General features: G+C 44.4%; 1 protein-coding gene across 1 annotated transcript; it reads left to right on the forward strand.

Moving 5' to 3' along the window:
- The first annotated feature begins 3639 nt into the window (after positions 1 to 3639).
- On the forward strand, positions 3640 to 14706 carry LOC120990417 (alpha-2,8-sialyltransferase 8F-like). The gene is made up of 4 exons (XM_040419239.1): positions 3640 to 3747; positions 4934 to 5046; positions 6827 to 6913; positions 14232 to 14706. Exons 1-4 carry the CDS (start codon positions 3640 to 3642, stop codon positions 14704 to 14706), a joined length of 783 nt encoding a protein of 260 aa, XP_040275173.1.
- Positions 14707 to 14922: the final 216 nt, after the last annotated feature.

A 14922-nucleotide genomic window follows, 5' to 3' on the forward strand; every position in this document is an offset into this window, starting at 1 on the left:
TGCTGGCCTGCCCTGCAGCCAGTGTATTGTCTGAACGTGTGTTTAGCTCGACTGGATGGGGTTATCACAGGTTATATTTCCCAATGTTTTGGGGTGTACCCTAACTTTAAAAATAAAATTTAAAACCAAAAACCAGTGTAGGCTACCTCCTACTCCTCCACCGCCGCTTCCACCTACACCGCCACATCCACGCCTCCTCCTCAACCTCCTACTCCATATGGACCTAGTCCTCCTAGATCAAGATTATTATTTTTTATTTTTACGTATTTTATGTTATTTTAAGTCATTTCCCTCTCCACACTTGTTTGCAGAGCACTTGCCATGCTCTTAACCACATTTTGACGCCATTTGAAGCCCTCTAGCCCTTTCCATGACATTTGTATAGCCATTTTAGTGCTCAAAAGTTCGGTTCCCCATTGACTTCAATGGGGTTCGGGTTCGGGGTCAAGTTCGGATCCCGAATCCGTCGAACCTGAACATCCAGGTGTCCGCTCAACTCTAATCCTGATGCATCCTGAACGGATTTCTCTCCATTCAGAATGCATGGTTATAAAACTGATCAGTTCTTTTCCTGTATTGAGCCCCTAGGACAGAACTCAGTGCCGGAAAAGAATAACGCTGGTGTGAAAGTACCCTAAGCTGATTGCACTAGGCTGGACCCAGTACCGTAATGGGGGGCTATGCTGATGTTAAGTATGAGGCTCCCTGGCTGCTATGTAGGACACTTCTAAACACTCATATCCCATCATGCCCCTTCTGAACTATAAGAACAAGGTAAAGCAACTTAATGACTACTTTTCCAGCTGAAAAACATTGACAAGTGATGTGCACCAGGGGCCGGCATGGAGACATGGGGTCCTTGATTCCGAGAATTGTGAGTCTCTAGATGTGACCAGGGTATGACAATAATGAGAAGTGACAGAAAGTTTTACAGAATATCACTTAGCATATCTTTGTTGGCCAACCAATTCCCCATTCTGTTGTTATTGAAGGCTGATTGTTTCCTGTGCTCACAACAGCCCAGATTTTCTATCTATTATGCCAAAAATTTCCCGGTGATCAATATATGCAGATAATGGGATACTGAAAGTCATAAGTGGGTGTTAGCACAACCCCGCAGGAACCTTAAACATCTCGACTTTTGCTTGCTTTTTGACTCTCTTCTCCCACTCTCTACTATCTCTTCCCTCCAAGACCCAGATGCTGCTACTACCCTATATAACACCACAATAAGTACAGCTCTGGACACAGTTGCCCCCACACAACAAAACCCGAAAAATCAACAGACAACCCTGGCACACCAACCTGACCAAAAAACTCAGACAAGCTTCCAGGGCTGCTGAGCGGCGATGGAAGAAATCCCATTCTAGGGATCATTTCACCGCATACAAGCAATCCCTCCTCATATTCAAATCCTCACTCGCTGATGCAAAACAGGCGACTTCTCATCTCTCATATCTTCCCTGGCCCACAGCCCTAAACAACTTTTTAACACTTTTAACTCCCTTCTCCGTCCCCTAGTGCCCCCACCCTCTCCTCTGATATCAGCTTAGGACTTTGCTGCATACTTCAAACAAAAGATAGTCAACATCAGAGAAAGCTTCAGTACACAGTCCCCACAGACCCTCTACACAACTGCTCAGTCCTCTTCTCCCAAAACCCGCTTCACCACCATTACAGAAGAAAAACTCACCAATCTACTCTCCAGATCACATCTCACACCTGTGCACTTGACCCAATCCCATCCCACCTCATCCCTAACCTTACCACAGTGTTTATCCCAGCCCTAACTCATCTCTTCAACCTATCACTAACCTCTGCTGTCTTACCCTCTGGTTTTAAACAAGCTACCATTACACCCATCCTCAAAAAGCCTTCACTTGACCCATCTTCTTTGTCCAGTTATCGCCCCATATCACTTCTTCCGTATGCCTCACAGCTACTTGAACAACATGTCCATTCTGAACTGTTCTCTCACCTCTCCTCCTGCTCCCTCTTTGACCAGCTACAATCTGGCTTCTGACCCCACGACTCGACTGAGACTGCCCTTACCAAAGTCACCAATGACCTACTAACAGCTAAAACCAAAAAACATTACTCTGTCCTTCTTCTCCTTGACCTGTCCTCTGCCTTTGACACTGTTGACCACTTCCTTCTGTTACAAACTCTCTCATCTCTTGGCATTACTGACCTGGCCCTCTCCTGGATCACATCATACCTCACAGACTGGACTTTAGCGTCTCCCACTCTCGCACCACCTCTCGACTCATTCCCTCTCTGTTGGTGTCCCACAAGGCTCTGTCTTAGGACCCCTGCTCTTCTCTATCTACGCTTTCGGCCTGGGACATCTCATAGAGTCCCATGGCTTTCAGTATCACTTTTATGCTGAGGACACACAAATCTATCTCTCTGGTCCAGACATCACCACTTTATTATCCAGAATCCCACAATGCCTATCTTCCATATCATTCTTCTTCTCTCGCTTTCTAAAACTTAACATGGATAAAACAGAATTCAACACCTTTCCCCCATCTTGCTCAACCCCCCCAACAGACCTATCTATCACGATCAATGGCTGCGCACTCTCCCCGGTCAACCACATCCGCTGCATTGGAGTGACCTTGGATTCTGCCGTCTCCTTCCGACCCCACATCCAAGCCCTTTCCACCACCTGCCGCCTCCAACTCAAAAACATCTCCCGCATCCGCACTTTCCTCAACTTTGAATCTGCTTCCTGAAAATGCTTGTACATGCCTTCATCATCTCCCGCCTAGACTACTTCAACATTCTCCTCTGTGGCCTTTCATCTAGCACTCTCGCACCACTCTAATCTATCCTTAACTCTGCTTCCTGACTAATCCACCTTTCACCCTGTTACTCCTCTGAGTCTCCCCTCTGCCATTCCCTTCACTAACTCCCCATTGCCCAGCGAATTCAGTTCAAAATACTAACAAATACATAAAAGGCCATCCACAACCTGTCCCCTCCCTACATCTCTGAGCTACTTTCATGATACATCCCCACACGCAATCTCCGATCCTCACAAGACCTCCTTCTCTCCTCTTATCACCTCTTCGCACAATCGCCTCCAGGATTTCTCCCATGCATCCCCCATACTCTGGAACTTACTACCCCAACATATCAGACTCTCACCTACAGTGGAATCCTTCAAAAGAAACCTAAAAACCTACCTCTTCAGACAAGCCTACACCCAGTGACCCTGCTGCCTCTATACCGCCATGACCAGCTTCACCCTCACCTAATGTGTCCTTCTCCCATACTATGTACATTTTAAGCCCTCACGGGCAGTGCCCTCTCTCCTTCTGTACCAGTCTGTAACTCTTCTTGTTCACGCTTAGTGCAATTGTCTGTATTATGTATGTGCACCGCTTATCATATGTACAGCGCTATGGAATGAATGGTGCTTTAATAATAAATAATAATATTAATTAGATCACCCCATCATTGGATACCCCATCATTGTATAGGACACGCTTCTCAACCTGGACCTCCAGCCCCGTTTTATATTCTAGATCTAGATCTTTCCATCCAGAATGCTTTTTTTTTTTTTTTTTAATTCTTGTCCTATTCTGATTCATTTACAGGTTAAAGTTCAGAAGCTGTTGTAATGCATCTCACATGTTAATAGTCAGCCAGCAGAACACTCCTCTTGACCAAAATCTGCAATATGAGACAAGCTCTAAGAATGTAAAGATCAATGAAAACATTTTCCAAATGCTCCCACTGGTAGGTTTCACAGATCAGATGTGTCTCCTGGTCAAGACTCTGCCTTGTTGTGATTCTTATCTGAGAGAAGGGTAGTTGCAGAGTCAAAGGAATCTCCCTGTTCTTTACTCTAACCCCCCACCACCATTACCACCACCACCAACAGAGGTGTGGACTTTTCCGGTTAGATTACTAGGTCTCGGACAAATGAGTAGTCACTAACTGGTGGCAGGTGCTCTGCTAGGAATAAGATGAAGATTTAACCAGAAGTAAAGTGTAGTGTAAAATTACAAAATGGACTAGATGACTAATACCAGATTACAAATTCGGAGGAGAAAAACAAGGGCAGAAGTAAATGGCATGGTTAAGGTCAGAGTCACGGTCAAACACAAGTAATCAGAACAAGAGGAGATGAAGAGAGGACCGAGTTAGTCACATACCTAGGTGAGCCTTGATTAGTATTTAAAAAAAAAAAAATTTTTTACCAGCTGACCAAGGTTCACTTCTGAACACAATGGAGGAGGGAGTGTCACCCATTGAGGCATGAACATGTTCTCAGTAGGAATGCTCACTTCATTCAAGGTGAAGTCACATAAATTGCTGGTCACCAAATACAAGTGTTAAGCGAACCATCCAAAGAGGAATTCTAAACAAATCAAAATTTCCTCAAATGGCTGCTGCACATGTTAGAAAGTGAAAGTAAGTGTAGCGGAGAGAAACCCAGGAACATGAGATCGCCCATAATGTCATGCAGCCAGCCAATCCTCAGGTAGCCATCCCCTGTGATGTCACAGCTAGGGAGAGCCCTATAAAACCCTGATCCCACATGGTTTCCGCCAAACTTCTGTGAACTGAGCATAGAGAGAGACCACCTGTATGAACTGAGGAAGGTGCTCAATGATTTCTTAATGCTGCAGATGGACAAATCTACTCCCCGGTGTAATTTCCATCTTAGGTTTCAAACCTGCTTTGTGACTTTCTGGTTTTGAGATCTGTTTATGCAGTAAAAAAGTCCAGGGGAAGAAAAGAGAAGGTCAGGGCCATGGTCCATTTTCTCTATAGGTCAGAGAGGAGTGAAAGCTCCAGTGCATCACCATTTAGAGTCTGTATACTCTGTGCATAGGTAGAGGAATATCCTTATAATGATGCTTGTATTACATGTTCTATGTTACAACAACAGCCCTTATTGTTAACCCTTCTATTACAGACATCTCCATTCACCTCTAAACCCTTCGACACTTGTGCTGTGGTTGGGAATGGAGGAATTTTACAAAACAGTTCTTGTGGGAGAGAAATTGACAAAATGGATTTTGTGTTTAGGTGAGGAACTGGCACTAGTACAAACTGTATTCTGCTCATTGGACTGAAGTGTAGTGGCTGCTCCTCTGTCCTACCACAGGGTCTCCAGCGTCCGGATGTGTGAACCTTATGAAGAACCCTAGCCAGTATGCAAACTATCCATTCTATCATCTATTCTGAGACTTTTGAAATGAACACCCCCTCTAACAGGTGGTCAGTTAAAACCCTGAGGCCATGGGAACAGGTTGCACGATCCTCAAGAGGAGAGTTTACTCATTGTAGTAGCTCATTGCTTTGCCTAAGAAAGGGTGGCCTTAAACAAGATTAATATTTAACGATGTCCACATGTCCTACAGAAGGTGACCATGCACATTTGATAGTTACAGTACAGACCAAAAGTTTGGACACACCTTCTCATTCAAAGTTTTCTTTATTTTCATGACTATGAAAATTGTAGATTCACACTGAAGGCATCAAAACTATGAATTAACACATGTGGAATTATATACATAACAAACAAGTGTGAAACAACTGAAAATATGTCATATTCTAGGTTCTTCAAAGTAGCCACCTTTTGCTTTGATTATTGCTTTGCACACTCTTGGCATTCTCTTGATGAGCTTCAAGAGGTAGTCCCCTGAAATGGTTTTCACTTCACAGGTGTGCCCTGTCAGGTTTAATAAGTGGTATTTCTTGCCTTATAAATGGGGTTGGGACCATCAGTTGCGTTGAGGAAAAGTCAGGTGGATACACAGCTGATAGTCCTACTGAATAGACTGTTAGAATTTGTATTATGGCAAGAAAAAAGCAGCTAAGTAAAGAAAAACGAGTGGCCATCATTACTTTAAGAAATGAAGGTCAGTCAGTCAGCCGAAAATTTGGGAAAACTTTGAAAGTAAGGGCTATTTGACCATGAAGAAGAGTGATGGGGTGCTGCGCCAGATGACCTGGCCTCCACAGTCACCGGACCTGAACCCAATCGAGATGGTTTGGGGTGAGCTGGACCGCAGAGTGAAGGAAAAAGGGCCAACAAGTGCTCAGCATCTCTGGGAACTCCTTCAAGACTGTTGGAAGACCATTTCAGGGGACTACCCCTTGAAGCTCATCAAGAGAATGCCAAGAGTGTGCAAAGCAGTAATCAAAGCAAAAGGTGGCTACTTTGAAGAACCTAGAATATTACATATTTTCAGTTGTTTCACCCTTGTTTGTTATGTATATAATTCCACATGTGTTAATTCATAGTTTTGATGCCATCATAGTCATGAAAATAAAGAAAACTCTTTGAATGAGAAGGTGTGTCCAAACTTTTGGTCTGTACTGTATATCTCTCATGTTCCCCATTCACATGTCCCCTTGGTTCCCAGCTGCACCGTATACATCTGGCAATGGTTTATCTCCCCAAGAGCAAAAGGATTGGGTATTGTAAATCCAACTTCCCCATCCTGATGTCCCCTGGCATCTGTCATTTGGGGCAATCTGGAGATCCATATACACATTAAATGGTCAGCTGGTTCTACCAAAATTGGTGGCTTTGGGTGACAGTTATCTCATGTGTATTGGAAACTTAGGACATTTAGAGAAGATGTCCAGTTAGCACAACTCTTTTAAGACTCAGCTACTAGTTATTTGTGTTTGGGTCTTCTCAATGGCATGTGCATGACATTTGTCAATTGCCTGGCTTCTTTTTCTTTTCATCTCTTCTTCCATTTCTGTCTAAACCTACTTGGTCCTCTCATAAAAGTTTAATTCTCCTTTGAGATCATCTCCTCCTCTTGTTTAAAGTTTTTGCCTTCCGTTACAGGTTTAATTTACCACCAATGACCATAGTAGATGATATTGGAACCAAGTCCGATTTTGTGAGTGCAAACCCAAGTATTCTGAATGACAGGTGAGATGGACACTTTTCAGTATATGAAATGAGAAAGCAATGGTGTTGGATCATGTGGAGGAGAATGAAAGGTTCATGTTAATTGGCATGAACACTGACTAAGCAATCTATCATGCCTCTTTTTTGTCTATGTGACAAATTTGGCTTCATAAAAAAGAAAATATTGCACATTGGCAGGGTTAGATCCAGATTCACAAGATGTGTAAATGTTTTAGGCAGGTGTGCACAAATGCTACAAAGTAAGAATGCTTTCATGAATCATAAATGGAAGTGTGTCACGGTACCTTCTGTGACAGGTTAGAAGATTGGAGAGACTGACTGCACGTGAGGTTAACTGACAGTCTCTTGATTCTCAGTGTTGTGGTTTGGTAATGACCACACCTCTTGTCAGGTGCAACCCGTGGTCATTACTGCATTGCCTACCTAGTTTGGTCTCACACTTCATACCATGCGGTTGATATTCTCTGCTTGAATTTGGAAGAGTTGGTGTGTTGACCTTACCTGTGTTCCTACTCATCCATTTTCTATAAGATAAGTTGTACTGCTCTTTGTATTTGGCGGTTTCCCCTTTGATTGTTGTTACTAGGCCTCAGTGAGACGGTGGTTCTTTTACCTGGGTAGGAACCAGTAGTCTCATTCCCTGCCACTACCTCTAGGGCATTTCAGTGCTTCTAGGGTCTAGGTTCCTGCTTATGTGTTTTCCCACCTTCAAGGTCTATACATAGGGCCAGATTTAGGGACTTCCTAGGAGGTGGCCTTTCCCTCTCCCTAGCCTTGAGGCCTAGTTCTGTGTCCCTTGCCTCCCCTGTATTCGTGACAAAGTGTTGCTAGTTTATTTTTATCAATTAACAAAATGCAAAGTGAATGAACAGAAAAGACATCTAAATCCAATCAATATTTGGGGTGACCACTCTTTACCTTTAGCATTGGTTCTTAGGTACATTTGCACACAGTTTTTGAAGGAACTCGGCAGGGAGGTTGTTTCAAACATATTGAAGAAACAACCACTGATCTTCTGTAGATATAGGCTTTTTAAAAATCTTTCTGTCTACTCATGTAATCCCAAACAGACTGGGTGATGTTCAGATCAGGGCTCTGTGGGGGCCATATCATCACTTTCAGGGCTCCTGTAACGGGGCGCAGACCTGCTGCTTAGCTTCGGGAGCGAGGATCTGTGTTCAGCCTCGTTCCCAGGGCGGCTTTTGCTAGCTGGGAGGCTCCCTCCTCCTAGGTCTGCCTTGAGTGCCGAGCTGATTACTCGGTGCTCGACCTGTTTGTCTGTTGGTCATGTGACGCTGGCCACGTCACATGACCCTCACTTCCCACTATAAATACAGGCAACCTGCTGGCTACAGGTTGCCGGTGATTTTGGTCCCTTAGGCTGTGTATTATTATTGTTATTTAGCTTACCTTTGGATTTGACCCTTGATCTGCTTCCTGACACCTCTTCTGCCTGCTCCCTGAACCTTGATGCTACCTCTCGGATTTTGACCTCGGCTTGCTTTTGGATTTTGTCTTTGCCTCTTCTCTTGTACTGACGTGACCTCCTGGACTGACCCCGGCTAGTTGACCCGCCTCGCCCTTCCGTTTTTGGTGGTACCTTGCTTGTTCTACCTCTCTGTCCGCTCTAGTGCTACATCTCGTTGGCTGTCCGCTTCCCTGCTGTCTCTATCTCTCTGCTTGCACTTAATCAGGTCAGGGACTGTCGCACAGTTGCGCCCCGTCACCTAGGGCGGGTGGTGCAAGTAGGCAGGGACAGGGAACCGGGTGGCAGCTCAGGGGGTGCACCTCCGCTCTATCTGTATACCCGCGACTCTACCCCGTGACAGAATCACAGGACTTAATTTAGCATGGACCCTCTACAGAGCCTCACCGAACATGTGCAGGGTCTTGCTCAAATAGTACAGGAACTTGGGGATAGACTACAGGTTCAGGAGACCGTCCGAACTCCCCCCATTCTTGCTCCCGCCACCGTTCAGGTAGAACCACACATTAAATTACCCGATCGGTTTTCGGGTGACCGCCGAAGTTTTTTAGCTTTCAAGGAAAGCTGTAAACTTTATTTTCGACTATGTCCTCACTTCTCTGGTCCTGATCCACAGAGGGTTGGTATTATCATCTCTCTGCTTCAAGGGGACCCCCAGGAATGGGCCTTTTCTTTGCCTCCGGATTCCCCTTGTCTTTTTGTGGACCTCTTTTTCCAGGCGTTAGGGGTTCTTTATGATGAACCAGACCGAGCCTCTGTGGCAGAATCCAACCTTAAGGACCTCACTCAGGAAAATCGTCCCGTGGAGGATTATTGTACGCATTTTAGCAAGATGGTGCACTTTGTTCCTTTAACCACCTCCCGACCGCATAACGCAAGGATGCGTCCTGCGGGCGGCCGGGTTATTCCTCCTGGACGCATCGGCGCGTCATCTCGCGAGACGCGAGATTTCCTGTGAACACACGCACACAGGAGCGCGCGTTCACAGGATCGGAAGGTAAACGAGTTCATTTACAGCCTGCCAGTGGCAATCATTCACTGGCAGGCTGTAGATGCGATTTTTTTTCAACACACAAAGATATATCAGACGCTGTTTTGTTAACAGCGTCTGATATACCTGCTACCTGGTCCTCTGGTGGTCCCTTTTGCTTGGATCGACCACCAGAGGACACAGGCAGCTCTGTAAGTAGCACCAAGCACCACACTACACTACACCCCCCCCTGTCACTTATTAACCCCTGATCACCCCATATAGACTCCCTGATCCATTCAAACGTCCGTATGTGTTTTGCGGATCAGCGGATCCACGGATCCGCGGATCCGCAAAACACGGACACCGCGGATCCGCAAAACACGGACACCGCGGATCCACAAAACACGGACACCGCGAATCTGCAAAACACGGACACCGGCAATGTGCTTTCCGCATTTTGCGGATCCGCACATTGCCAGAACTATACAGGGAGTGCAGAATTATTAGGCAAGTTGTATTTTTGAGGATTAATTTTATTATTGAACAACAACCATGTTCTCAATGAACCCAAAAAACTCATTAATATCAAAGCTTAATATTTTTGGAAGTAGTTTTTAGTTTGTTTTTAGTTTTAGCTATTTTAGGGGGATATCTGTGTGTGCAGGTGACTATAACTGTGCATAATTATTAGGCAACTTAACAAAAAACAAATATATACCCATTTCAATTATTTATTTTTACCAGTGAAACCAATATAACATCTCAACATTCACAAATATACATTTCTGACATTCAAAAACAAAACAAAAAAAATCAATGAGCAATATAGCCACCTTTCTTTGCAAGGACACTCAAAAGCCTGCCATCCATGGATTCTGTCAGTGTTTTGATCTGTTCACCATCAACATTGCGTGCAGCAGCAACCACAGCCTCCCAGACACTGTTCAGAAAGGTGTACTGTTTTCCCTCCTTGTAAATCTCACATTTGATGATGGACCACAGGTTCTCAATGGGGTTCAGATCAGGTGAACAAGGAGGCCATGTCATTAGATTTTCTTCTTTTATACCCTTTCTTGCCAGCCACGCTGTGGAGTACTTGGACGCGTGTGATGGAGCATTGTCCTGCATGAAAATCATGTTTTTCTTGAAGGATGCAGACTTCTTCCTGTACCACTGCTTGAAGAAGGTGTCTTCCAGAAACTGGCAGTAGGACTGGGAGTTGAGCTTGACTCCATCCTCAACCCGAAAGGCCCCACAAGCTCATCTTTGATGATACCAGCCCAAACCAGTACTCCACCTCCACCTTGCTGGCGTCTGAGTCGGACTGGAGCTCTCTGCCCTTTACCAATCCAGCCACGGGCCCATCCATCTGGCCCATCTAGACTCACTCTCATTTCATCAGTCCATAAAACCTTAGAAAAATCAGTCTTGAGATATTTCTTGGCCCAGTCTTGACGTTTCAGCTTGTGTGTCTTGTTCAGTGGTGGTCGTCTTTCAGCCTTTCTTACCTTGGCCATGTCTCTGAGTATTGCACACCTTGTGCTTTTGGGCACTCCAGTGATGTTGCAGCTCTGAAATATGGCCAAACTGGTGGCAAGTGGCATCTTGGCAGCTGCACGCTTGACTTTTCTCAGTTCATGGGCAGTTATTTTGCGCCTTGGTTTTTCCACACGCTTCTTGCGACCCTGTTGACTATTTTGAATGAAACGCTTGATTGTTCGATGATCACGCTTCAGAAGCTTTGCAATTTTAAGAGTGCTGCATCCCTCTGCAAGATATCTCACTATTTTTGACTTTTCTGAGCCTGTCAAGTCCTTCTTTTGACCAATTTTGCCAAAGGAAAGGAAGTTGCCTAATAATTATGCACACCTAATATAGGGTGTTGATGTCATTAGACCACACCCCTTCTCATTACAGAGATGCACATCACCTAATATGCTTAATTGGTAGTAGGCTTTCGAGCCTATACAGCTTGGAGTAAGACAACATGCATAAAGAGGATGATGTGGTCAAAATACTCATTTGCCTAATAATTCTGCACGCAGTGTAGAAAATGCCTTTTCTTGTCCGCAATTGCGGACAAGAATAGGACATGTTCTATAGGTTCTATAGGCTCTACAAAAAAATGGAGTGTTCACCCGATCAGGCCTGATCTTGTGCGCACACTTGCGTTCAGTCCGCCCCACCGCAGCAACAGAATTATTATTTTTTCTGAACACTGTAAAAAACGCTGTAAAATCGCTACGGCGCTATAAAGATCACTTTTGAGGGGCATGGCGAGTTCATAGAAGATTTTTTTTTTTTGGGACAAGTGAGCGGAAATTGATTTTATTTTAATTTTTTTCTTACAAAGTCTCATATTCCACTAACTTGTGACAAAAAATAAAATCTCACATGAACCCACCATACCCCTCACGGAATCCAAATGCGTAAAATTTTTTAGACATTTATATTCCAGACTTCTTCTCACGATTTAGGGCCCCTAAAATGCCAGGGCAGTATAAATATCCCACATGTGACCCCATTTTGGAAAGAAGACACCCCAAGGTATTTCGTGAGGGGCATGGCGAGTTCATGTAAAAAAAAAAATTTGTCACAAGTTAGGCTACTTTCACACTAGCGTTCGGGTGTCCGCTCGTGCGCTCCATTTGAAGGGGCTCACGAGCGGCCCCGAACGCATCCGTCTGGCCCTAATGCATTCTCAGTGGAGGCGGATCCACTGAGAATGCATCCGCCTGCCAGCGCTCAGCCTCCGCTCCGCTCAGTGAGCGGACACCTGAACGCTGCTTGCAGCGTTCGGGTGTCCGCCTGGCCGTGCAGAGGTGAGCGGATCCGTCCAGACTTATAATGGAAGTCAATGGGGACGGATCCGCTTGAAGATGACACTATATGGCTCAATCTTCAAGCGGATCCGTTCCCCATTGACTTTCAATGTAAAGTCTGAACAGATCCGCTCAGGCTACTTTCTGACTTAGAAAATTTTCTAAGTTATAATGCAGATGGATCCGTTCTGAACGGATGCAAACGTCTGCATTATCGGAGCCGGATCCGTCTGATGAAACATCAGACGGATCCGCTCCGAACGCTAGTGTGAAAGTAGCCTAAGTGGAATATGAGACTTTGTAAGAGAAAAAAAAAATTATCATTTTCCGCTAACTTGTGCCAAAAAAAAAATATTCTAGGAAGTCGCCATGCCCCTCACGGAATACCTTGGGGTGTCTTCTTTCCAAAATGGGGTCACTTGTGGGTTATTTATACTGCCCTGGTATTTTAGGGGCCCTAAAGCGTGAGAAGTAGTTTGGAATCCAAATGCATAAAAAAATGCCCTGTGAAATCCTAAAAGTACGGATTTTGACCTCGGCTTGCTTTTTGATTTTGTCTTTGACTCTTCTCTTGTACTGACGTGACCTCCTGGACTCACCCCGGCTAGTTGACCTGCCTCGCCCTTCCATTTTTGGTGGTACCTTGCTTGTTCCACCTCTCTGTCCGCTCTAGTGCTACCTCTCATTGGCTGTCCGCTTCCCTGCTGTCTCTATCTCTCTGCTTGCACTTACTCAGGTCAGGGACTGTTGCCCAGTTGCGCCCCATCACCTAGGGCGGGTGGTGCAAGTAGGCAGGGACAGGGGACCGGGTGGCAGCTCAGGGGGTGCACCTCCGCTCTATCTTTATACCCGCGACTCTACCCCGTGACAGCTCCTTGTTCTTCTTTACACTGAAGATTGTTCTTAATGATACTGGGCTATGTTTGAGTTTGTTGTCTTGCTACAGAATAAATTTGGAGCCGATCAAATGCCTGCCTGTTGGTATTGCATGATGCAGAAGTATCTGCCTGGATTTCTGAGTTTCAAGACAAAATCCCCAACCCCAAACTTACAAGGAATCTCCACCATGTTGGCTGTTGCCTATAGACGCTCATTATTGTACTGGCAAACAAACTACTTTCAGTCCAGCAACTGCACTCCAATTTCTATGTTTTTATGCATAGTTGAGTAGCTTGGCCTTCTTTCCAGATCAAAGGTATGGCTTTTTGGCCGCAATTCTTCCAAAAACACCACTTCTGATCAGACTTCGCCAAACTGTAGATAGATATCCCCTAGGTCCAACCGGATTCTGCCTGTTCTGAGCTGATGCCAATGCTGGACCTCTTTTAATTTCAAAGGGAAATGTCTTTCATCTACTGCACTTAGTTTTCTTAGCATCTACGGTCTTCAATGTTGCCAGTTTCTTTGTGCTTCTTCAAAAGAGCTTGAACAGCAAATCCAGAAACCCCAGTCTGCGTTGAAAATGTTGCCGGGTAGAAATGATTATGCAACAGGACAATGAAACCAAACATCCAGCCAATGTCATTAAGAACTATCTTCAGTGGTAAGAAGAACAAAAAGTCCTGGATATGATGATACATGTCCCACAGCATCCTGATCTTGACATCATCCAGTCTGTCTGGGATTATATGATGAGACAGAAGGATCTGAGCAATCCTACATCCACAGAAGATCTGTTTTTAGTTCTCCAGCATGTTTGGAACAATCTCCCTGCCTAGTTCCTGGCAACCTCATTATAGGCTTGTCAAGTCTAGAGTTACAGTATCTTGCTCAGAACACTATGGGCCCACAAGTCTGAGGCATCTGGCCACAGTTTCCTGGTGCAATTATTGACCATGTCCATCAGTGGTTTTCTCCAGTTCATTTGTCTTAATTAAGCAGTACACTTTCTTTTGCTCAATCCACCAAGAAATACTATAAATTTTAGAATTATATTCTCCATTTGTCATCAACTTAGTCTATGTATCCATTCTATAGATGATATTTCTTTTTGCCACAGGTCTTGTCTTACAGTATTTCCTATGGTTTTACTTATAGGTTTGAAAAGCTCCTTGAGAGAAGAAAATCATTCATTGAGCTCGTGAAGAGCTATGGCTCTGCAATGATCATCTTACCAGCTTTTTCATTTGTAGGCAACATGCATGTTTCTTTCCGAGTATTACATTCAGTACAAGACTTTGATTTGCCAAACAAAATCATCTTTTTCCATCCTGAATATCTGAAGAATCTCTCAATCTACTGGAAAGAGGAGGGGCTGAAGGTCAAACGTTTGTCTTCTGGGCTCATGCTGGTCAGTGCTGCTATTGAGCTCTGCGAGAAGGTGACCCTTTATGGATTTTGGCCATTTCCTCAAGATCCAGAAGGACACACGATTTCTCACCACTATTATGATAACAAAATGCCCAAACCCGGTGTGCATTCTATGCCTGAAGAATTTTATTTCTACACACAGATGCATTTGAAGGGAGTGTTACATCTCAAAGTTGGACAGTGTTCTTTGGGTGGGTCATAACTGGAAACTCTTCTAAGCTAAAGATCCAAAAACTTGAATTTGACCTACAGGAGAGTTGATAATTGAGTGTCATCACCATCCACAGTCTACCATATGTTGTTCATCTCAGCTGTGGTGATAAAGAAGGATGTTAAATAATATAGGAGTATTTTTATCATTTATAAAACTAAAGCGATTAAAAACTGATTCTGAAGATTATTACAACAAAGACCTTTG

The sequence above is a fragment of the Bufo bufo genome, chromosome 1, assembly GCF_905171765.1.
Source record: "Bufo bufo chromosome 1, aBufBuf1.1, whole genome shotgun sequence".
Lineage (NCBI taxonomy): Eukaryota > Metazoa > Chordata > Amphibia > Anura > Bufonidae > Bufo > Bufo bufo.

Bases quoted from the DNA above. Each gene is read 5' to 3' on its own strand.
- LOC120990417 (XM_040419239.1), top strand. From the start codon at position 3,640: ATGTTAATAGTCAGCCAGCAGAACACTCCTCTTGACCAAAATCTGCAA. The intron at 5,047-6,826 runs GTGAGGAACTGG...CTTCCGTTACAG, and splicing joins AAAATGGATTTTGTGTTTAG to GTTTAATTTACCACCAATGA. The intron at 6,914-14,231 runs GTGAGATGGACA...TTTTACTTATAG, and splicing joins CCAAGTATTCTGAATGACAG to GTTTGAAAAGCTCCTTGAGA.